The sequence below is a fragment of the Saxophila tyrrhenica genome (genome assembly GCF_035928015.1).
Source record: "Saxophila tyrrhenica strain CCFEE 5935 chromosome Unknown scaffold_3, whole genome shotgun sequence".
Lineage (NCBI taxonomy): Eukaryota > Fungi > Ascomycota > Dothideomycetes > Mycosphaerellales > Extremaceae > Saxophila > Saxophila tyrrhenica.
The window spans coordinates 1,253,512-1,275,723 of NW_027041735.1; the positions used below are offsets into that span (position 1 = coordinate 1,253,512).

General features: G+C 57.2%; 10 protein-coding genes across 10 annotated transcripts; 4 read left to right on the plus strand and 6 right to left on the minus strand.

The window, feature by feature from the left end:
• Window positions 1–107: 107 nt before the first annotated feature.
• Window positions 108–614, minus strand: LTR77_002433 (uncharacterized protein; the record flags this gene model as incomplete). Its single annotated transcript, XM_064799692.1, has 1 exon — window positions 108–614. The coding sequence occupies one exon, from the start codon at window positions 612–614 to the stop codon at window positions 108–110; it is 507 nt and encodes a 168-aa protein (XP_064662447.1).
• A 1,136-nt stretch (window positions 615–1,750) lies between these two features.
• On the plus strand, window positions 1,751–4,234 carry LTR77_002434 (uncharacterized protein; the record flags this gene model as incomplete). Its single annotated transcript, XM_064799693.1, has 1 exon — window positions 1,751–4,234. The coding sequence occupies one exon, from the start codon at window positions 1,751–1,753 to the stop codon at window positions 4,232–4,234; it is 2,484 nt and encodes an 827-aa protein (XP_064662448.1).
• Window positions 4,235–5,205: 971 nt separating this feature from the next.
• Window positions 5,206–7,955, minus strand: FKH2_1 (transcription factor; the record flags this gene model as incomplete). The annotated part of the gene is made up of 2 exons (XM_064799694.1): window positions 5,206–5,320; window positions 5,401–7,955. The coding sequence occupies 2 exons, from the start codon at window positions 7,953–7,955 to the stop codon at window positions 5,206–5,208; spliced, it is 2,670 nt and encodes an 889-aa protein (XP_064662449.1).
• Window positions 7,956–8,936: 981 nt separating this feature from the next.
• LTR77_002436 (uncharacterized protein) lies at window positions 8,937–9,843 on the plus strand (the record flags this gene model as incomplete). The annotated part of the gene is made up of 2 exons (XM_064799695.1): window positions 8,937–9,536; window positions 9,610–9,843. The coding sequence occupies 2 exons, from the start codon at window positions 8,937–8,939 to the stop codon at window positions 9,841–9,843; spliced, it is 834 nt and encodes a 277-aa protein (XP_064662450.1).
• Window positions 9,844–9,866: 23 nt separating this feature from the next.
• Window positions 9,867–11,220, minus strand: LTR77_002437 (uncharacterized protein; the record flags this gene model as incomplete). Its single annotated transcript, XM_064799696.1, has 6 exons — window positions 9,867–10,129; window positions 10,180–10,533; window positions 10,586–10,760; window positions 10,831–10,896; window positions 10,963–11,033; window positions 11,088–11,220. The coding sequence occupies 6 exons, from the start codon at window positions 11,218–11,220 to the stop codon at window positions 9,867–9,869; spliced, it is 1,062 nt and encodes a 353-aa protein (XP_064662451.1).
• A 725-nt stretch (window positions 11,221–11,945) lies between these two features.
• On the plus strand, window positions 11,946–13,071 carry LTR77_002438 (uncharacterized protein; the record flags this gene model as incomplete). The annotated part of the gene is made up of 2 exons (XM_064799697.1): window positions 11,946–12,841; window positions 12,903–13,071. The coding sequence occupies 2 exons, from the start codon at window positions 11,946–11,948 to the stop codon at window positions 13,069–13,071; spliced, it is 1,065 nt and encodes a 354-aa protein (XP_064662452.1).
• A 335-nt stretch (window positions 13,072–13,406) lies between these two features.
• Window positions 13,407–15,561, minus strand: GLG2 (glycogenin glucosyltransferase; the record flags this gene model as incomplete). The annotated part of the gene is made up of 2 exons (XM_064799698.1): window positions 13,407–15,341; window positions 15,397–15,561. The coding sequence occupies 2 exons, from the start codon at window positions 15,559–15,561 to the stop codon at window positions 13,407–13,409; spliced, it is 2,100 nt and encodes a 699-aa protein (XP_064662453.1).
• Window positions 15,562–16,339: 778 nt separating this feature from the next.
• Window positions 16,340–17,898, minus strand: LTR77_002440 (uncharacterized protein; the record flags this gene model as incomplete). Its single annotated transcript, XM_064799699.1, is given in 3 exon segments — window positions 16,340–16,567; window positions 16,696–17,781; window positions 17,800–17,898. The coding sequence occupies 3 exon segments, from the start codon at window positions 17,896–17,898 to the stop codon at window positions 16,340–16,342; spliced, it is 1,413 nt and encodes a 470-aa protein (XP_064662454.1).
• A 582-nt stretch (window positions 17,899–18,480) lies between these two features.
• Window positions 18,481–19,134, plus strand: RPS12 (40S ribosomal protein S12; the record flags this gene model as incomplete). Its single annotated transcript, XM_064799700.1, has 3 exons — window positions 18,481–18,483; window positions 18,600–18,933; window positions 19,010–19,134. The coding sequence occupies 3 exons, from the start codon at window positions 18,481–18,483 to the stop codon at window positions 19,132–19,134; spliced, it is 462 nt and encodes a 153-aa protein (XP_064662455.1).
• A 485-nt stretch (window positions 19,135–19,619) lies between these two features.
• LTR77_002442 (uncharacterized protein) lies at window positions 19,620–21,913 on the minus strand (the record flags this gene model as incomplete). The annotated part of the gene is made up of 2 exons (XM_064799701.1): window positions 19,620–21,800; window positions 21,872–21,913. 2 exons carry the CDS (start codon window positions 21,911–21,913, stop codon window positions 19,620–19,622), a joined length of 2,223 nt encoding a protein of 740 aa, XP_064662456.1.
• Between the last annotated feature and the right edge of the window lie 299 nt (window positions 21,914–22,212).

Genomic DNA, 22,212 nt, shown 5'->3' on the forward strand with positions numbered 1-22,212 from the left:
GAAGCTAGCTTTGCGGAGAAGAGAAACAATAACGACGCGGCGCACGGAACCAGCGGTCGTGGTAAAACGTCTCTGGTAGCCTTCAATCTATACCATCACTACCACACTCATCTCCCCTTGACCTTCCCCCCTCTCGGCCCCTCCAACCCCACACCCGCCAAAAACAGCGTCCTCATCGTCGCCCCCACATACACGAACCCAAGGTTCCCCCAGTACATAGCATTCCACCTCCACACCTCCCAATACACCTCCAGCCCCGCTTGTCTTACACTAAACAAGTGCCCGAGATCCGCTACCAGCAGTCCAAAAAGAAAGGCTTTCCAGACGCGGACGTCCGAGGTGGAGCGGAGGACGAGGGCTTCGTTGAGCGCGAAGACGAGGTAGAGGTTTGCGAGCTGTGTGAGGATTATGCTGGAGGTGGTGGAGACGGGTGTGAGGGCAGGGGTTGCGAGGGCGGAGGGGAGCAGCGAGGAGGTCATGGTGGTGTAGGCCGGTTGGGAGAAGTGGGCGTAGTAGGCTCCGATGGCGGTGGCGACGGGTTCGATGTAGAGGAAGAAGAGCTGGTAGGGGAGGGGGATGGCCGGCGCAGTCGTGGTGGTGGTGCGAGGTGCCATGGTTTGGTGGTGTCGTCCTGATCGAGGTTTCGGTCTGGCCGGATTGTGGCGAATGCGGCGGGATGTCTGTGGCCGGGGGTACCCCGTGAGAAGTCCAGAGGTTGAAAAGGTTTGGAAGGTGCCGCAGTATGCTGAGTCCAGAAGTTGAGGTGGAAGATGCCGGAGTATGCTGCGATCAGGTGTTGTTGTGCATATAGCTCGCGGCTGGTGATGACTGTTGGTGACGCGGATGTGTTGGCACGGGGGGCGGGAGCATGTGATTGTTGTTCGAGATTGTTTGGAACAAGTTGTTGGGTGGCTTGAGGTGATGATCTTATCATGAACCGTAGGCCAGATTGAATCGAAGATGGTGCATTCGTTGTTCTGGTAGCTTCAACAGCCTACCAAACACCGGGTGTCGTCGATAATATTGGGGAAGGCAAGGGTGGTTGCGTGCCAGTTCGGCGGGCGCCGTGAATAGTTCTACAGTAGCTCCACGGGACGAGTTCGGCTCACGCTGACACCGGGCCAATGAAAGGCGCAACTGGCCCTCGAACCTTGGAACAGCTTCACCGCGCTCAAAGTCTGCCAATATTCTGCACGCTGCACCTGCGCCATTTCCTCGCATGAAGACTGTCATCATCCACCGCATCCACCGCCTCGAGGACTGCCAGACTCGTTGATAAATAGCACCAGACCCTCCCCTCGCCAGCACTGCGGGAAAGCGACGAAACAGCCCAAGGGGAATCGAGTCAAGGCTTTCAGACATTCATTTCCGCCGTCGCCGCAGAAGCGTCACATCCTGTCCACAGTCCTTTGCCAACCAAGAGCTGGCCTCAGCTACCATCCCTCCTCGCCGCCACCACACCACAACAACACCACAACACCACCACGACACCAGCACACCGCTCCCTTCTTTTCCAACTTCCCACGCTCCTTCCAGCGTCTTAATATAATCTGCATTGCTGCGTCAGCCTTGGAACGCCGGCGTTCACCTTACCTCATCCGCATCTCATCCACGTGAAGTGAGGATCCGCCCGACCGCATCCCTAGAATTACCTTCGGCACCCTTGTCGTTCGTTGAAGAACTTGCCATCTTCTCAACCTCCATCGCTCTTTCCCATTCAACTCGCCAGGCTCCTGCCATATTCGCAACAATGCAGCAAAACCCGTGGGGCCAGCAGTACTCGCTGCCGCTCCAGCGACCCCGTGTCAGCCCCGACTCGAGACCACACTCCGTCCACGCGCTCTCCTCGCCAACCTTCACCGCCCAGCAGAATATCGACCAAAATCGAACGCCGCGAGGGTCATGGCAAGGCCTTGGAGTGCTGCCAGAAGCGGCGGACAGGAGGTTGTCCCGTGACGACACCACCACCAACATATCCGAGTGGATGATACGATCAGAAGCACCGTCTCGAGCAAACAATGGCGCGCACCTGCACCCCTCTGAAAGTCAGCCAGTGAGGATAGGCGAGCATGGGCTTCCCATGTCGGCGGACGTGGCGGCCGAGGCGGACAAGATAAGGGCAGAGCGGGCACTGCGAACGTCCGCATTCAAGCTGGAGAATATCCCTGCCGTACCCGAAGGAGTCACAACCGTCAAGAGCCACTCGCTTGGGCGGAGATTTTCGAGGACAGCCAGAGAGCGCGTGAACGATGTCAGACAGAGCATGCCATGGTCCGGCAAGGCACGGAGAGCCAGCACACCTCAGGGTGTGGATACGTGCAAGCATGTGCCCAAGGGATCGGGCGTGCCTGTGCCGCCCACGTCACCCTCCAAGCGCAACGGCAATGGCATCCACGAGGGTGACCGACCTGCCAAACTCAATCGCCATTTCTTCAAGCAAACCGACCGCAAGGACACGCCTGCCCCGGCTGCTGCATTTGGTGGGCTTGTACGACCGGCGTCGCGCTCTACAGCTTCCGCAATTGCAATGTCGGTGACTGGTGGAGAACGTGCGAGGCAGGCAGCTGCCGCCTCCAAGAACTTCCCACACTGCGGCGAGAACACCTGGGCTGGACAAGACGACCTCAACGCCCGGCGGAGTCGTCTCGGTTCTCTTAGCAGTGCAGCAGATAGCGGTGCAGACCTATCATCATACGCAGGCTCGGATGCGTCGGCCAAAGACATAGACGGCGATATTGCTATGGACACCACCATTGACGAACGCCTTCGGGATCCACTCGTTACCATACTACCCAGCGAGATCAGCCTCCAGATCTTCGAGTATCTGGACGCCAAAGACCTCGTCAACTGCGAGCTCACCAGCCCTACCTGGAAGGCACTCGTTTCTGAGACGTCGGTCTGGCGCTCAGCCTTCCTCCGCAAATACGAGCGACAGGTCTACACCGACCCACCACCAATTCAAGTTGGAGGGGCCGGCGCAGGAAGACCGAACAAGCCGAATCAGCAATGGAAGAGAATGTACAAGGCAAGGACACTGCTGGACAAGAACTGGACACAGGGACCGGCGGGTGCGGGCAAAGCCGTATATCTCTCCGGCCACACCGACAGCGTCTACTGCGTGCAGTTTGACGAGGAGAAGATCATCACAGGCTCGCGCGACCGCACCATCCGTGTCTGGGACATCAACAACTTCACATGTCAGCGGGTCATTGGGGGTCCTAACGTCAAGCCTATTCCTGGCCCGAAGGTCCTCCGCACGGTCGACTACCCTGACTTTCACCTTGCCACTGCCAGCGTCAACGGCACAGCATACGGCCACACCATCTACCACGTGCCCAGCCAATGGCACGATGCCTCCATTCTTTGCCTGCAGTATGACGAGAAAATTCTCGTCACTGGCTCCTCGGACTCCGACCTCATCGTCTGGGATATCAAGACATACGAACCGATCAAGCGTCTTAGGAAGCACACCGGCGGCGTTCTGGATGTCGCCCTCGACGCCAAGCACATCGTCTCCTGCTCAAAGGACTCCCGTATTATCGTCTGGGACCGGGAGACGTACGAAGCCAAGGGCGAGCTCAGTGGACATAGAGGTCCAGTGAACGCTGTGCAGATGCGCGGCAAGTACCTTGTTAGCGCCAGCGGCGACGGCATCGCACGTTTGTGGGACCTGGACACCATGAAGCTCGTCAAAGAGTTCTCCGCCAAGGAGCGCGGTCTCGCGGCTGTTGAGTTCAGCGAGGACATGAAATACGTGCTCGCCGGCGGCAACGACACCATCACCTACAAATTCGAAACCGATAGCGGCAAGGAAGTCAAGCAATTCACTGGCCACTCCCAGCTCGTCCGCTCCCTCTGGCTCGACAGCGCCAACAACCGCGTCGTCTCGGGTTCCTACGACCTCGACATCCGCGTCTACGACTTCACCACCGGCGCCGAGATCTGGCGCGCCGACGAATGGACCACCTCGTGGATGCTCGCCGCGAAATCCGACTACCGCCGCATCGTCGCCACCTCCCAAGACGGCCGCATCCTGATCATCGACTTTGGCCTCAAGAAATGCCGCACCCCCGACGACGGCCAGCCGATCGAGGGCGTGGACCTGCTGCGCAGCACGGACAACAGCAACGCCATCGAGTGGCGGGATCCCTGGGAATCCACCCGCCTCCGCGACGAGAGGGTCCGGCTACAGAGGGAGCAGTATCAGCAGCAGCTGCTAGAGCGGATATCGTAGCACGGACAAGGGCTCTTTTATCAGCTGCTTGATTCTGCGGCGCCGGATCCGGATGCAGAGGCGCTGGGGACTGCGTATCGGTGGTTAGAGGGACGCTTCTTCTGGGAGCACCACGAGCTGCTGATGCAGCGGACGGGCATGGACTGGGAGGAATTGAGGCAGTGGGGGATAGAGGAGGAGAGGAGAATGGATATGGAGGTGGAGGCGTATTTAGACGCGGATGGGGACGTGGAGATGGGAGGGCTCGGTTGACCCTACCTTTCGTTCACTACTGGACGATCGTTCTGCATGGGCGTTACTGTGTTACGGTTCGAGCGATCATTTTTGCTGAAGGGAAAGGGAGACGAAGAACGTAACTAGTACTTTCTGTATTTCTACCAGCCGGGTTTTGGGGCGTCTTGGGAGACTGGGGGATTGGGCACCAGGCGCGACTCGCTGGGTTGGGCTTGGGCTTGGGCTTGCGCGAGGCTTCTTGGTATTGGCTTGCTTGCGTGGCCATTAAAACTGGCTCGGGTTAGTTGTTGTTGGTGCATGTAGCGTGGGCATTAGCTTTTGTTCTCATGAGATGCACTGTTTGAATCCATTCTGTTGAGTTGACGTGTTGCTCTCACTCGCTCCATGGCGCGACAAACGGTGTAGAAATAGCGGACAGCAGGTTGAAACAAGACATCCGAGTCTGATATTTACGGTTGAACCAAAGGTCTGGCGAGCCATAGTCCTCGTATTCCACATGCAAGCAAGCAACGAACGCTATAAGAAGCCCCCTCCATTGAGGCATCATCGAAAACTCATGTACAAAGCGTCTTCGTCATACAAGCAAAAGCGTGTCTCCAAATCCTCCATGCAAGCCCCTGCGATATCCCCCCTGATGCACCCGTCTAACACTCTCGCTACTAAAGCGAACGCTTCACTCCAAAGCCCTTGCCGCAACAAAAGCTTCTTGGCCCATAAACAGCGCGACAAGCAAGATACTACCGTCCATACCCTGCTGCTGCGGCAGGACCCCCCGCAGCCGCCCCAGGTCCCATGCCCATACTCATCGCCAGGTGGTTGCGTTGGTGGAAGGAGCCGATGGATTGAAAGCCCCTGCTTGCCCTGTCAGCGCTAGCCATCTTCGCAAAAGGAAGAGGGGTTTGTGGTGGGGTGGTGGTGGAGATGATACTTACTTCGCCAGATCAATCCCGTCTTCCTCCCCCCCAGCTGCTGCGGACGTCGGACCTGCGTCGGGGTGGTAGCCGTTCGTCTCCTGCTGTTGCTGTGGAGGTGGCTGATAATGGTGGTGATGATGATGCGCAGGGCCGGGGCCAGGGGCGTGGGTGTAGTTGTATGCACCGCTGCTGTTGGCTAGGGTACTGGGGGTGTAGTGGTTGGTTTGCATGTCTGGTGTACCGTTGCGGTGCGCGGGGGCTGCGCTTGCCTCTCTGCTTGCTGAAGCAGCTGGGGTGGCGGAGGCGAAACTGTTCTGTGCGCTGCCATTGACGTTGCCATTAGTGGATAGGCCATTCTGTCTGGCAGGCTCCTTTCCACTGGAAGCAAGCTGGCTGAGCGTCTTCGCCACCGCAGTCGCAGGACGGCTGAGCGTAGGGCTGTCCGGACCCTCAACATCTTCACCGCCCATGAGCCTGGGAGGACTACTTGAAGGCACCACTGGACTCTGCTTGCCCTCTGGCTCTGCGCTGACCTTACCGTCCTGCTCTTCGTCCTTCTCATCTTCATCCTCGTCACCATCTTCATGCTCCTCTCCGTTCTCCTCTTTCGCCTCCCCTTCCTCTTCTTTCTTCGCTTCCCCTTTCTTAACCAACTGCCCAAACGGACTCTTCACCGGACTCAGATCGAAAGGCTTGAACGGCGTACTCCCCACCAACCCTTCCATCTTCCAGAAAGGAGCAGGACTACTGAACTGAATGAAATCGCTCGGCCGGCGCAAAGTACTAGGCGGCGCGAGCCTTTGCGTCGGACGGAGCGGGAAGGGCGTATCCAGACCGCCACCCACGCGGCCTTCTTCACTGACGAAGAGAGCTGGGGGCGAGCCAGCGGCGTGCGCGATGGCGGTCAAGCCGTTACGGCGCGGGGTCGAGCGCGTAAGGCTGCCCATGTAGTCGTACTCTGGTCCTCCCGCGCCGTCGACATGGCCGTTGATACCGAGACCGACGCTTGACGGCTCAGCCATGACGCGCGACGATCCGCGGTCGGGAGTATACGCCTCGGTGGCTGTAGGGTAAGGCTGGCGGTAGGCGTTCATGGGCGGCGTGACATCGTCGTCACGCTTGATCCCACCATTGGCACCGGCACGCGCGAACTGCATCGGGCTATGAGGCGAGCCGAGCGTGCTCTGAGTGCCTGGAATGGGGTTCGGGCGACGACAGCCTTTCATGCCTTGCTGAATAAAGGTGTCGTATTCGCTGGGTTCGATCATCCATTTCATGCCTTTACCTGGTTCGTCAGTACGGCGAGCGATCTTGGTGAAGGCTTTGTTCAAGCTGAGGTTGTGGCGGATGCTGTTCTGCCAGCCGCCCGTGTTGAAGCGGTAGAAGGCGTAGTTGGCCATGATGTATTTGTAGATGTTGTTGAGCGTCATCTGCTGCTCGGGCGTGCTGAGGATGGCCATGCCGATGAGCTGTGCGTACGAGTGTGGTGGCTTAAGATCTTTCGCACCATCTGCAGAATAGTCGATCGTTTCAGTAGACTCCATCGTGATACCACGCGCGTAGTTGGCCGCTGGAGAAGACTTCATGATAGCCTGCTGAGCGCGCATTGGCGTACCGGGAGCGCCAAACTGGGTCTGGCCGCTGTGAGGATGCGGACGGCGCTGCTGACCACTCTGGTCATCTCCGTACATAGCGGAGTTGGACAGCTGGCTGCGCGCAGTGGGATGGCCGGGCTGACGGTAGTTGGCCGAACGAGGATCATCCTCTCCATCGTCGTCCTCCTCCGATGACTTCTGAGCCTGCCTAACGATCGAAGCATCGAAGACCGGCTGTTCGCCCTCTTCGGTGGGTGTGGTTATGAAGGCCATCTGAGTCTTTGCGATCTCAATCACGCTTCCGTTCCGGAGGTATGTCTTTGATCCACGCTTCATGAGGTTGTTGTCCACATGCAAGCCATTCCGCCCGTTGACTACTATGTACCAACGCTGGAGCTCCCCGTCGTAGGAGATGATTGCATGAGAGCGCGAGACCTGCCGATCCGGGCCCAGATCAATGTCTATTACTGTCCTGGCACCTGGGCCTGACGGCTGTCCTGTACCGTCATCGACGGGCAAGCGTTCCGAAGCCTCTGGCCGCCCAATGTTGATCTCGACTTTGCGGATGATGAACGCCCAGTCGCGACCTGCAATCTTGCCATATCCTGGCACGCTCTCCTGCCCCTCGAGTAGCTCGTTTGCGTAGTCTTCTGTCGCGTTGACCTGTCTGTCGGCCACTTTCAAATGCGCGATAATTTCCGCCTCTCCCGGCAGTGCTGCCTCCGTTTCTGCATCGCTCTGCTCTTGCGGCTCCGTGCCCTCTGTGTCCTCTCGATCTACAGCTCTCGTGTCCTTGGTCTTGCGCCGAGTGTTCCTAGAAGCCGGCGCAGCTGCTTCGTTGCCGCCTCTGGCTCGCTTTCTCGACGAGCGTGACGGGGTCGCGATGGCTTCGGGGGTCTCTGCATCGGACGGCTCGTGGACTTCGGCGGCCGGCGCTCGTCGTGCGCGGGTCTTGCCCTTGCGTCCGGACGGCGGCATAGTTGCGGTTTTGTGTGTCGTGAATATGGTGTGAACGTAGGAGTAGTCGTTGCTGACAGTCGCTGCAGGAGGCAAGCGGCCTTAAGGGAAGCGGCGTCGCGCGTCTCACACTGGAATTCGGGCGGTGCGGCGAGTCGTGTAATTTGGTGTGCGCTGTTGTATCGAGCATGCGGAAAGCGAAAGGCGGATGGGCGAGTAATGTACAGTTGTTGACGGGCGGAAGAGTTTGTGCTCCACTGCTGGTAATGGCCTGGAGATGTCTGTTTACGCCAACGGTTCCTTCCGCGTCATGTGGCAGAGGCGAATCGCGGCTTCTCACTCTGCTCTGACCGAGTGGAATGTCGATGCTTTGCAAGATGCCCTCTCGCGCTACAGATGCGACTGTGTATGCTCCTGCACTGTCCGATGACGAGGATGGGAGGTGAATGTAGGAGATCGAGGCAACTCGAAGAACGCGCAGAGACGCCAAAGCCAAAAAGACCCTTCGCCAAGACCGACGTTCGCTGACGTCTTTCTATTTACGAATCAACACTCTGCAGTTGGCAAGATTTCTCCATTCAGACGAGTGGTGTTCCACTCATCGAATGCTTAACACAAACCTGAACCATGGCTCAAGATATACATCGATCGCGCCGTGGAATCTGTGCTCGAAAGCACCCGCTACGTACCGCAAGGCGCGGTTCTGTTCTGCCTCTAATTACCTGCATCATGCAAGAAGAGCGTTGCAGGCGGTCCACCTTCCGCCGTCAATTCTACTGACGCGCGATGAGCCTCCGTCATCACGAGAGAATGTGGTACACGTAGGTCTGATTCTCATCACCATCTCTGCTTCGATGCGGACCCACGTCTAGAGGACAAGAAGCCACGGCAATCCTTTTACAGCATCACCGATTGTCCTTGGGTGATAACGGGGCTAGAAGAGTGAAAACCAGCCCCTACTCTTAACAGCCACAGCAGTCAGCATTCAAGAATTGACTTCCAATGGCTGCAGAAATCCCCTTGGAGCCTCCATCGCGCTCTCTACGTGGCAAAGTCGCCCTGGTCACAGGCGCTGGCTGCGCCGGAGACGGCCTGGGCAACGGACGAGCAATCTCCATCATGCTGGCCGACGAAGGCTGCAACGTGGTCTGCCTCGATCGAGACCTGACTTGGGCCACTCGAACAGCAGAGATCGCAAATTCGAAACCAGGGCGCGGAGAAGCAGTCCCTACGCAAGGCGACGTGACTTCGTCCTCAGACTGCGCGGCAGCGGTCCAGCTCGCTCTTGATACATTCGGGCAGTTGGATATTCTAATCAACAACGTCGGCATCGCCGGAGCTTCAGGGACCGCAGTAGACGTCGACCTCGAACAGTGGACCACCGGCCTGGACATCAACGTCACCAGCATGGTCACCATGGCCAAGCACGCGGTGCCAGTCATGGCGCGCAACGATGGCGAGGTCAAGGGCTGTATCGTTAACATGGGTAGTGTAGCCGGATTGAAAGGGGGTACGCCGCATTTGCTCTACCCTACGAGTAAAGGCGCGGTGGTGAACATGACGCGCGCGATGGCTGCGCATCATGCGGAGGCTGGGATACGGGTGAATTGTGTTTGTCCTGGGGTATCAAACCACAATTTATAACAGATGTGCAGGTCATGCTAATGGTAAATAGATGCTCTATACGCCCATGATGTCTGCGAAGGGAATGACGGAGGAGGCGCGCGCTGCAAGAAAGGCAAGGAGTCTGCTCGGAACTGAAGGCAACGGATGGGATTGTGCTGCGGCTGTGGTGTTCCTTGCAAGCGCTCATGCGCGGTGGATCACTGGTGCCGTGCTGCCTGTTGATGCTGGCACGACTGCTGCTGTAGGCATTGGGATGACTAAAGCTGCGAGCGTGAATGGATAAACTTGCAGAACACGTTGTAGTGGTCACTCGTGAGTAAGAGCCACCCTACTATCCACCGTACCCGCCTCCAACCCCTTCAAGACCTCAGGCAAGGCGCTCATCGGTCGCTCCTCCACCACTGGCCTGATAGCTCCCTTTGCGATCATCTGCAGGACCTCTTCCAGCTCTTCGACCTGCCCGCCGTACGAGAAAATGAAGCTCAATTGCTTCCTGGTCCCCACCTTCATATGCACCGTATTGTCGTAGTCCAGAGTGCCGATGCACAGGATCTTTCCACCACGTCGTACTAATAAACAGCATCAGCACGTTTCCAAAGGAGTCAACCCATGAACCTACCAATCTGCTGCCCATCCTCAAACGTCTGATGCCTTCCGACAAAATCCAGCACCGTGTCGATTCTATTCTCCAGCCCGTTCTCACGGACAAACTCCTGCAGCGGGACGTTCGTCGGCACGATATCCTCCGCCGGCACTCCCAGAGATCTTGCTGTCGTCTGACAAGCTTCCCGTGGATCAGAGACGATGACGCGAGCGCCGACGTTCAGGATGATCTGGAGGGCGTTAATCCCCAACCCACCGAGGCCGAAGAGCAAGACCGTCTCGTCCTTCTTGACTTCGGCGCGGCGAACGATGCCGTGGTAGGCTGTTGTTACTGCGTCGGTGGCTACCGCAGCCACTGCAGGTGACACGCCTGGAGAGTGAATCAGATCACTTCTACCATGATAGAGATGGCCTCCTCATACCTGAAGGGACTAGAACAACAGCTCTAGCATCGACAACCGCATACGGCGCATAAAAGCCGTCCTGCCCGATCCCGGAGTGATGCCCACTCTCGCAGGTCTGATGGAGATCCCGCGAGCATTCGGGACAGTCCTGTCGTCGGCAGCCAGGCACAGGATAGAGGGCTACAATGTCTCCCTACACAGCGTTCAGGCGTTGTTGCAGCAAGAATTGGAGACATCGAGTGGCGCAAGAGTTAAGAACGAACCTCCTTCAACATCGTCTCTCCCACGCCCTCGCCGAGCTGTGTAATCTGCCCGCAAACTTCGTGTCCCTATCTCCCACGGTGGTGAGATTAGTGCTGCTTATTAATCTCGATCGAGCAGATGGACGTCCGTACAAGCGTGTACTCCTCCCGAAACCAACTGGACTGCTTATCGTTGGCGAGGAGCGAGATATCGCTTCGACAGACTGGTCAAGGTCAACCTCCAGTCTTGCGTCTCCTGCGGAGGGTACGGTAGATACCTCCAGACGCGAGCATCTTGACAAGCACCTCTGTTCTCGAAGGTTGGGGTACGGGAATTTCTTCCCATATCGGTTCGGGGACGCCTTTGTGTTTCCGCCAAGCGAACATTGTGGATGGGGTGTCGTTGGCCATTGGAGGGTTGTATAAGGCTTTCAAGACTCTACTTTCCTCGTGCGCTGCGATCAATGTTGAAGTTGTTCAGCGCAGATCGAGGTGGACAGGGCATATGGTATTTAGCTGGCAAGATCGCGTTGATCGGGCTTTGCACAAACGCGGTGTCAGCGTGCATCCATCCTTTGCAACGTCCGTGGAGGCGCAAGCGGCCGCATAGGGCAGGCAGCCTTGGTCTGGCAAGCCTGTGACGGTGCGAGCGTGCACATGTCAGCTGCTCATCGCATTGTCATCCATTCTCGATCCAGAACATACAGGCTTTCTGTCGCAATTCCAGTTAGATGGATGGTATCTGGGTAGGTCATCTGCTGGCGCCCAGCGCAAAGCTAGACAGAGATGGATCCTTGTCGGCAGTGGCGGGCACCAACAGAACTATCATCACAAAGTCGAACCACGGCCTCCTCAATCCGCCACACCTTCTGCGTCTTTAGAATGGTTCGCCGCTGCGATGAGAAGAAGGCGACGAAGAGGAAAACGATGCCCCACCTGATCGGACGAGGCAAAGTGGAGATACAGTCTGACGCTTCGGCTATGGCAGCGAGGAGCTGTTGTCTCTCCAGGTCGCTACCAAGGTTGGAGAAACACAAAGGTTGGTCTGTCTATTCTATCATTGCCAAATCAGGTCTCCCTTCCTGCGAGCAAACTTTCCGGTGTCCAGATGGCATAAACTCCCATAAGCCTGAACAATGAGCGACTTCCACCACCTCCAAGGCTCAAGCAAAGAGTGGCTCGCAATACAAGACACCCTCCCTGCCACCGTTCCCAACCCTTCCAACCTCGAGGACATCCTCGCCCTCCGCGATGCCACCAACACCACACGCGAGCAGGCGGCGGCGACACTCATGCAGCAACTCGGACCCTTAGTATCCACCCAAAACCACTCCATCCCCACCCGCGACAACAAACTCCTGCAAGCCCGCACATACAAGTCCCCATCCCTCCCCAGCTCCACCACCTCCCCCCTCTACCTCCACCTCCACGGCGGCGGCTTCCTCTTCGGCACCCTGTCCTCCGAAGACGCGGCCTGCGCGCATGTCGCTCTCGACGCACAAGTCACAGTCCTGAATGTCTGCTACCGCCACACGCCCGAGCACCGCTACCCCACCGCCTGGAACGACGTTGCGGACGCCCTGCAGTGGGTCGAAGCGAACCTCGACGTCCTGGGCATAGACCCCCAGCGCGTCGTCGTAGGCGGCACGTCCGCTGGCGCATGGCTCACTGCCTCCACTCTGCTCACACGCGCGTCGTACCCCGGCGCACTCCGCATCGTCGGGCAAGTTCTGATGATCCCCTGCCTCGTGTTTCACGAGTGCATCGGTCCGCAGCTCGCGAGACTCAAGGACCCCGGTGCATCCTCCTACGTCCAGAACCGCGACGCGCCTATCCTTCCCGAGTCACGGATGCGATTGTTCTCCGACCTGCTAGAGGTGCGAGACCCGCAGGAGAGCGATCTGCGTCTCAATCCTGGCAACGCCGAGGTGGAGGATGTCAAGCACCTTCCCCCGACAGTCTTCGGCATCGCTGGGCTGGACTTTCTGAGAGACGAAGGACTGTTGTATGCTAAATTGCTTCATGAGGCTGGGTACGTTCAATACATGTATGTTCATATGTGTGTTTGATGCACAAACTCATGGAGGCTGCAGTATCCCGACCAACGTCCACGTCTTCGCAGGCGTGCCACACGGGTTTCGACGGTTTGGAGACAGATTACCGGAATCCGCTCGATGGGATCAGGTGATTGTGGACGGTATTCGATGGGCGCTGTCGCGGCCCACGCACTCGGAAGCGTTTTCGATCGATACTGGACGTTGATAGAGGAGGCACACCCGTCCCCTCCCATTATGCTTTGACACCGTGATCAAATTTGTTGCAGCATTCATTGGTATCTTGTAACATACACACTCAACTATCAACATCACCAATCCGCTCAAACTGCTCCGCTGAACGCTGAAACGCTCAAAACGCCGTCAGAATATCAAAGTAATCCGCCAACTATGCCACACCTATGTTGCCTGCTTTCATGCCGAATGTTCATCACCCAAATCACTCGTTCTGATCATCCACATGCTTCCCACCTTTCCATGTCCATGATCCTTCCCTCATCAACCTCGTGATTTTGAACCTTCGCTTCGCTGCCAAAGTCTGCTTCAAGAAGCCTCCTCAGTAGGCGCGACAACCTCCTCCCCTCCCTGTCCATTCCTCTTCCCACCAAAGTCCGGCTCAACAAACGTCGGCTTCTTCAAAATACCAGTCAGCGGCTGCTTACCACCGCCAACAGGCCCAGGCGGACTACTCCCCCCACTAACCCCCTCTGTTACAACCTTCAGCGAACTACCCACCATCTCCCGATCCGGCACCTTCTTCCTTCCCACCGGTATCTTCAACTCCAACAAGCTATTCCGCCTCAACTCCTCTAACTGGACGTTAGGATCCCAATCCCCCTGCTGCGGAACGCCCTCCGCCTCGACCAAGCCTTCTTCTCCCCTCTCTTGACCCCAAAGCACGTTTCTTCTTCGTGGAGCGGGCGTGACAGGAAGACTCGGCCGCTCGCTCGCGGTGGGGAAGTCAGTGAGGATGAGGCTTTCCCTTCGCTTCGCGACTGCGGCGATCAGGTCGTCGGCGTTCGGTTCGTTGGCCGGGCTCAGGACATGCATCTGTCCTGGCATCTGGTTCCGCTGCTGCTGCTGCGTCTGTTCGGGAGGCGAGGAGATCGGGCTGCGCGAGTTTTGCTGCAAAACTTGCACTTTCCCGCGGTTCTTCTGGAAAGCGGTCAACTGGCGCACGTAGTCGTCAATGCCCGTGACGTCATCCCATGCATTCTTAGTGCTGGAATTGCCGAAGGTGGACCAGGGTGACTGGTGGTCGTTGACGAGGATAGTAGGCGTCTTCGGTTCGACGGAGCGGTCAGCATCGCTTTGGACGGAGAACTCGTCGGCGCCTGGGAAGGATTCCTCTTCGGAGGGTGGAGAGGGCTTGGGGGAAGGCTCATCGTCGGCGAAGCGGCGGGTGGGTGTAGGAACATCGCGCTCTTCCCATGGGAAGAGGGGAGCGAGTTTCTCTTCTTTTGCGATGGGTACCTCGTACCACAGGTCTTTCGGAGGCTCAGGGTACTTTGTAGGCGGGACGAAGGGCTTGGCGTCCATGTTAAACTCGTACGTGGTCGTAGGGAAGTTGGCAGCTTCTGGTCTTGACTCTGGTGGTGGCGCAGCTCTGGTAGCATCCCACTCCATGTGCGGCGCCGAGAACCTCCTCATATCTGCAGTCTGCGGCGGTTCAATGCGGCCTTGAGCGATGTTCTCCGCGTCCTCACCAGGCTCCGTGAACGGCATCTCCGTCGTCGTGGCCTGCGCCTCAGGCGGTGAGGCCGAATTTGCCATTTTGCTCTCCATCGGATATCCAGTCGCAGCATAGCTCCCCTCAACCGGCTGCTGATACCTCCCCACCTCATTCTGCACCGCCCTGCTCCCTCGTTGTCCGGCAATATACCCATGCGTCGAAACAGTAAAGTGTCGATCATACACTGCCCACCATCTACTCAGCAGCTCTTGATACGCAGTCGATGCGCCTCTCACACTCCTGCTCTGCTGCCACGGCTTATCACTACCGATGAAGTGCACCATGCTGATGTTCTGCTTGTAGTATCGATAGGCCGGCTCGTACTGGTAGTTTGCACTCGGCGTGCAGTTGTACGCGAAGCTTAGCCGCTTCCATGGCTTGTGTTCGAAGTACTGGTTCAGCAAGCCTTGATCTGCGCCGTCGAAGCTGTCGCCCGCGGATGCTAGTGTTCTTAAGGCGTGATAATCTCCTTCGTGCGGTGCGATCACCATCACACCAGTATTGAAGGCGTCGGGCCATCCCACATCTGGTGCGGCAGCAAACGAGTCTTCTAGGGCGAAGAGCTCGTCGGGTGCGCGGAGGGCAACGACGTCGGCGTCTAGGTAGACGATTTTGCGGAACTGGGTGAGGCGGAAGAGGTTGAGCTTCGAGAAGGTATAGAGGAGGTCGGGGCGGTTCATGAGGTAGAGGTTGGCGGGGTTGGGCGTGCCGATGCGTTCGACGGAGATGGTGTAGTTGTACAAAGACTGGCAGGACGTTAGTTGGCGAAAGTGGAAGTGTGGTGATGTTCTGATGGCTTGCCTGCAGCTCCAGCACAGTACTCTGCCGCAAGCGGTCCTGGTCTATAAGGACTGCCAACTTCTTCGTGGTGCCGCTGTCTCGTAACGACTTGGCCAGTACGGCAGCTCCGGGCAGATAGCTGTCTGACATGCACAGTGTGCAGTAAACATCTTCGCCTGCCGCCATGGCGACGTTTCTTCACTTCCAGCAGCAGTGTGGAAAGAAAGAAAGCGCTCAATATGTCGAGTTCTTCAACCGTGGGTTATAAGCTCCGAATCATGGCGGTTGGAGTCGTCAGCATAATCCGCCGGCTACCAATTGGTCGTAGGCCGGGCCAGGAAAAAGTTGGACGGTATTAATATGTACAAAAGCGGCATTCACTACGTGCACTGCACGTGGGTTGGAGGTTGGAGGGGCGGTATGGAAAAAGTCAATGTGGTTTGGAAGTTGGTTGCTCGAGCGATATCGTGAGGAGCTATGGCCGCCTTGGTGGCGTCATTTCTTCCCCTCAGTCCCCAGACGCTGATCGTTTCCTTCAAGTTCTCCTCACAACATTGTCATATGCAAGCCACTTGCACGTGCTTGTACAATCATTCCCATCATCCCAGCTTCTCCAACAGCGCAATGAGTCTCAAGCCCTTACACACCCAGAGGTACCCAGGAGAGCCACGATCTCGGACGGAGAACCACCATGCTCGCCACCAGTCCCACCTCCCTGTCTCAAGCGTGTCAGTCCTGCTTCTCAGATACTTCCGCGACATTCTCGAAGAGCACAACTCACCTCAATGCCTGATGCCGCACCTCATGGATGGATCATCTCGCCGTCTGCTCGGAGAACCGCCGCCTGCCATGCCTGCCATGCCTACCATGCCTGCCCCATCCTCCCAGCAAACGACAAAGAAACACGAGTGAAACACCTACCTTACCTAACATCAACACCCTTCTCCTTTCCACACTAGCAACCTTAGAAGATGTCGTTTTGTGGCTCCTCGAGGTGCAACTGCCAAGTCGAGATCCGACGACCACCTGCGTCGACGTTACCGGCGGAATCGGTGCGGATGTGCCGAATGTATGAGAATTCCTCGTGGCCGTAGGTGGACGTGCATTCGTCCCTCCTGAGAACATCCATGTGCAGCGCCACGAATCGGGGGCAGCTCTTGCGTAGGCGCGAGAAGATGAGATCTGCCGCACGCTGCATTTCGGACAGAAGAACGTGTGGCGAGAGCCGAGAATGCACTCTCTTCCCTCCAGGAAAGACATTGACGGGTAGAGGAAAAGTCGCAAGGAGACGAGTTGCTTAAGCTGCTTCAGAGAGCTGACCATTGCGCTGAGATTGTTCGTGTTTAGGACGTCTGATCTTGCAGGGTTCGAGGAAGGCTGAAAAGCGAGCTGCTCCACATTCGGGCAGTTGGCACAGAGGTCATGGAGCGCCTTCGAGCAGGGTTCGCCGTCCGCTTGCTGCTTTCGGGTCTGGTACGAGGTGGGTTCGTCTTCGAGATACAGTATCTGCAGACTCTTGCCGCACCTCTCGATGGTTTCCGCGTAACAGTCGAGGTTGGTAGTTCGTGGCGCCCACTTGTGAATGAACAACTCTGTGAGGCTTGTTTGTCTCGTCATGACAGGCTCCAGTGTGCTGGTGATATGCTCGTGGGATTTCTGCACAAATCTGCTCAAGTCCATTCCTTTCTGGTCGAATTCGAGCAGCAGATTGGAAGTATCACGGCAAGAGTGTAGTTGAAGTGCAGCCAACTTTGAGATGTCGATAACGCGAGAAAGCAACGGTCCGACGGCTGAGCAGTGTACGAACGCCAACCGTAGCTTATTCAGCGCGAGTCTGCATCTCGGACCATCGATGTCATCAACTCGAGTCCATCGTTCGAAGATGGCATTCAAAGCGCTGGCCGAGGTCTGGCGCAATGAGTTTTTGAACACGATTGTGAGTTCTTGCAGGGCAGGTGTGGCTCCTAGTACATGGCTGCTTTGATGGCAGTCGCTCATGCTGCCGCTCATGAGGTCCAGCTTCACAATTCGAGTAAATTCCTCCGGCGACTGGAGCAAACATTGGGTGACCCCAGGTTCGACCGTGTAGGAAGACTGGGGGTGCATCCAGTAGTTGCGCAATTTCTTCTGACTGTAGAAGAGTTGAATCGTGAAGTCAATTGGAACATTTGCAAGGGTGCCAATATGCAGCTCTTCAAGCGCATCGTTTGGGAATGCATGAACAAGGTCAAACATGTGACGCCCCTGCTTCTGGTGATCATAAGATTCGGAGCAGACCTCAGCGACAAAAAGGAACCGCGTGTACTTGAGGTTTGTGTTGGCCAGATTGAAGCAGCTCCGCAAACGTGCGTTGATGCTTGCCACGGGCAGGTAGATCTCGCGGTACAGCTTTGGTGTAGCAACATACTAGAAGGCTTTGCAGACTAGGGACACGGCCCGGAGGTCTTTGTGGGACCTCAAGAAATCGACAATCTCTTTCTGAAGTTCGACGGGAAGCCGGACCAAGCTCTGTGGCCCGCCCATCGTGATTTGGTCTCTCGCTGACGCTGTCCAAAATGATGTCGTTGAAGATATCCTTTTAGTAATGTTGACCTACCCGAAGGTTCGCTTCTTGCAAGAGCGAAGTGAGTGGTCGTCCGTCGGATACTTTACCAACAGGATGCTGCGGTGATCAGTGGTAGAATGTCCACCTCTTTGCTGTGCTGTCTGTCCTCCTATGCCAATTGCCTCCCTGCGCCGTCTGCCCGCTTATGCCGTCTGCCCTCCTATGCCTATGCCCCGACGATGTCCAACATTAAAGAATTGAACGTACCTTTGATGCGATGTGCCGTGTTGGCGCGCTGTTATACAGCGTCGGTCTGCCACCTTCAATTGCGGTGCGCGTCAAGGTGCAGAAGCAGACGCGTCAAGAAGCTCAAGGTCAATGTTGTGAAGTCGAGTGGCTTTAGCGCCGGATAAACCCGCTCCGACTTGGCGCCCACGACGGGATCTCTCCAGCTTCATTTTCGAGACTCGGCCTCCCACAAAATCACCCAACGCGAAAACCCATCGGCTCTTTGAGGAGGTCATCGACAACTGAATTACAAGTCAATCACAGCATTCAAGATGGTGAGTCCTGCCCTTCCAAATCTCCAATCGAGACAGCCGCAACCACCCGCGAAAAATGCGCACAAGACCACTCCAATGGCTCGCCGAGTACGACCTATACTAACAACATCACCTAGTCGGACGGAGAAGAGCCCACGGTCCCCGAGGAGGAGGTCCCCGCAGCTGAGGAGGTTGAGGTCGCGGCCGACAGCTCCGGCAAAGCAGGCGGCATGAGCGTGCTCGATGCACTGAAGGGCGTCCTCAAAATCGCCCTCATCCACGACGGTCTGGCCCGAGGTCTCCGCGAAGCAAGCAAAGCACTCGATCGTCGCCAGGCTCACATGTGCGTGCTCAACGAGGCCTGTGAGGAGGAGGCATACAAGAAGCTGGTCGTGGCGCTGTGTGGAGAGCACAAGATTCCGCTCATCAAGGTGCCGGACGGGAAGCAACTGGGCGAGTGGGCTGGGTTGTGTGAGTGATATTTCGGCCTTTCAGAGAAGAGGTACTACGGGTATACGATCGAGTACTAACGCTTCACGACCTACAGGCCAAATCGACCGCGAAGGCAACGCCCGCAAAGTCGTCAACTGCTCGTGCGTCGTCGTCAAGGACTGGGGTGAGGAGTCACAAGAGCGCTCGATCCTACTCAACTACTTCCAGACCGAGCAGTAGAGGCTGTCTTTCCGGGAGCATGGATAGAGAAAAGGATCAGCGGGAGCTTCACTTCGACATGGTTCAGCACTATTCGAGCATACGTCTATCTGGGCGGGTTGCGCAGAGCTTGCGCAGGCTGCTAGTCTGTCGAGCGGGGATGGGCTGGATGCATTTGAGTGGTGTACAATAGCAGGTTGAGCTTCACACGTTGCTGGCGCGGCTAGCTGCTGCATCGTCGTATAGAAACCTTGCGCCTCCTCATGTCAGCTGTCTCCTACTCTCTCACGTGCTGTCATGCCCGTTTCGTCCAAGCACTCGCTTCAGAAGTAACAGAAGGGAAAGGTTGAAGGTTGGAGAGAGAGTCGTTATCATACAGCCACCGTCTCGAAGCTCAAGAGCGTCAGCGAGTTGTTCTACAATAGCCACCACCAACAGCATGAATATGCCCAAGCCAACCCATGCAGCGACGTAACAACACCAGCAATGTCTTTTTCACAGCCTCCTCACCTAAACTCCCAACTCCCCACCCCACCCCCTCGCCCCTGCAACCTCAACCCCTGATGCGGCGTACTACACGGATCAAAGTACAAACCCTCACACCTCCCATCCGCCCTCCGCAAACTAACATAATAAAACCCACTTATCGTCAACCCATGCCCGCGATCCGGATCCGTGCACCTCTCCCCCTCGGAAACAGGACACGGGTCGCTCTTCGTGTGCACGAAGCAGAGTTCCTTCCAGCGCATGAAGATGTACTCGTTCATGAGCTCGGAGCACTGAGATTTCGAGAGCAGGAGGCGGGCGAGTTTGTCTTCTGCTGAGGAAGCGGGGCTGGAGGGTGTGGGTGGGGAGGCGGCGATGTCGGAGAAGGGGGGCAGTTTGAGCCAGTTTTGCGCGTCGAGGGCGGGGGTGGCGGAGGGGAAGCGGACGTCGGGGTTGAGGGTGGTGTAGGGGGTGCGGTTCTCGGCGCTGGTCTCGTGAGGCCCGGTTTTGCGGCGTTTGGCGTCGCGGTCGTCGGGGGTGAGGAAGGTGTGCGTGCGTAGGTCGATGATGTGGCCTTCGAGGTAGGTGGTGATGGGGGCATTCTTCTTGCCTTTCTTTGGAGGTGGGTTGGCGTGTAGCGCGCTGAGGTTGGGAGGGGGTTGAGGGACGTCGTAGGCTTCCATTGTGCCTTGGAGTGTCATCTTTGCCTCGTCAACGGTGTGGATGGTCACGCGGACGGGCCAGTGGTCGTGTGGTTCTTTGGGGGAGAGGAGATGTTGTGGTTGATGGTATGAGAGCCATGGTCTTGACGGGTCGAAGGGAGTGACTTGTGTCGAGCCTGGTGGGTGGTCGAAACCAAGAGTGGGACCGTTTGATGCTCGATAGTTGGGGTTGATCTGCTCCACTCGCGACTGAGGGCCTTGGTGTGTCACATTTGAGACAACAGTAGTGGCATGCTGATGGCCCTCGAAGACTGCGCTTTTCTGCAGAAATGAAGAATACTGTACACCAGGCAGTTCGTCCAAGTCCATAACAAAATCGTCGTGCTTGTCTGCGAAGAACTCCTTGGTGGCCAGGCCGTGGTCAATGGCCGACGAAAGGGAGTCTTCGTAGGACACAGACAGGCGAAGGTCGCTCATGTACTTGAGCGCGTTCTCCAGAAAAGTCGGTCGTCTCGAAGGCGGATTGATCGGAGGTACAGGTGGTGTCGATATGCGTGGCAGTCTCGGCGGCACGTTCTCCGCCAAGTAGCCTCTCCTATAAGCTTCCAGTCTCTCCTGTTGATCACGTTCTCGGAGGTCGCTGGTAGGGGGTAGCCGCCACCTGTCCGCGCTTGACGTTGAGCTGTTATGCTCCACCGCCGGAAGCCCACCACGATTCGGTGTCGGCCTGAACCACCCCGTCCCTCTTGCTCGCTCCTCCTCTTCACTCATACCGCTCCGCTCGCGCTCCATCAGACCCCTCAACATCCTCTCCGTAGAACTTGGAGAGGCGCCACCCTCCTGCCTCGCCCTCTGCATCACCGCTCTACTCCGTAAACTCTCCCAACCTGGCTCCCTCCGTCTCCTCTCTCGCTCCCGTATCAGACCTCTCCGCTGTTCAGCATCCGCCTGATTGCTATTGTCCGTCCCACCTGCACTGTTCCTTTCCCGCTGCCGATGCACATCCAACTGACTCTGCCCCAACACTCTCAAAACATCCGGATGCGTATCTGGCTGCTGCATCCTCAACTCCCCTACTATCCCATCCAGCTCATTGCCCTCCTGCTGCTCCCGTTCCTCATTTCCCGGCGCCCAGTCGTACAAACTCTGCCGGTTCGGCGAGGGCGTGCGATTACTATACGCAGTCGCCGAGCTCGTAGCAGCCGCGTGCTGCCTGTTAAGCCTCGCAAGCACCTGCTGTAACCTCTCCCTCCTCGACAGTTCCTCTGGCGTCTGCTGCTGTCCTTCCGAAGACATCCTGCCCGCACGATGGTGATACTCAGGCCTTCTCGGGTCGCGCTGAGCATCTACACGCGCTCCTCTCCGGGCCTGCAAGTCGTCCAGATTATCCAGCGAGTCCAGCGAGTCCCGCAGAAAGCTCACGTTCGCTTCGTCGGCCTGCTCGGCGGCATGAGATGTATACAGCGTCGAGGCGAGATCTGGTGCGGGTGAGGATAGATATGATAGTGGAGTTAGAGGACGGGTTTGAGGGCGCGAGGTCTGGGTAGAGTGTTAGCGGGTGTCGCTCCTGCCGGGTCAGTTCGTCTGGAGTTGAGGGCTGGAATGCTTACTGCGGAGGGCGAGGTCCTGGCGGGGCTGTTGACTGGCGGCATGGCGGGTGAATGTTATCGCTGTTTCATGGTATGGTGCTCTAGAGTATACACTATAGCATCGGGATGCGGAGTGAATAGAGCAGCAGGTGTTGTCAGGGCGAAGGTGAGAACAAAGGATGTTTTGTGCCATAACCGCCGCCCACCTTCACCCGGGCCCGAGTCAGGCTACGATGACGATTTGGAGCTCCCGCTCGGCGCTTTCACGTGTCAAGGACGCCTTTTCGCCGAGTAGAGATGGCGTTGCCGACGTTTACCGCCAAACTCTCGAACGACAACTGCAAAGGATCCTCAAGAATCGT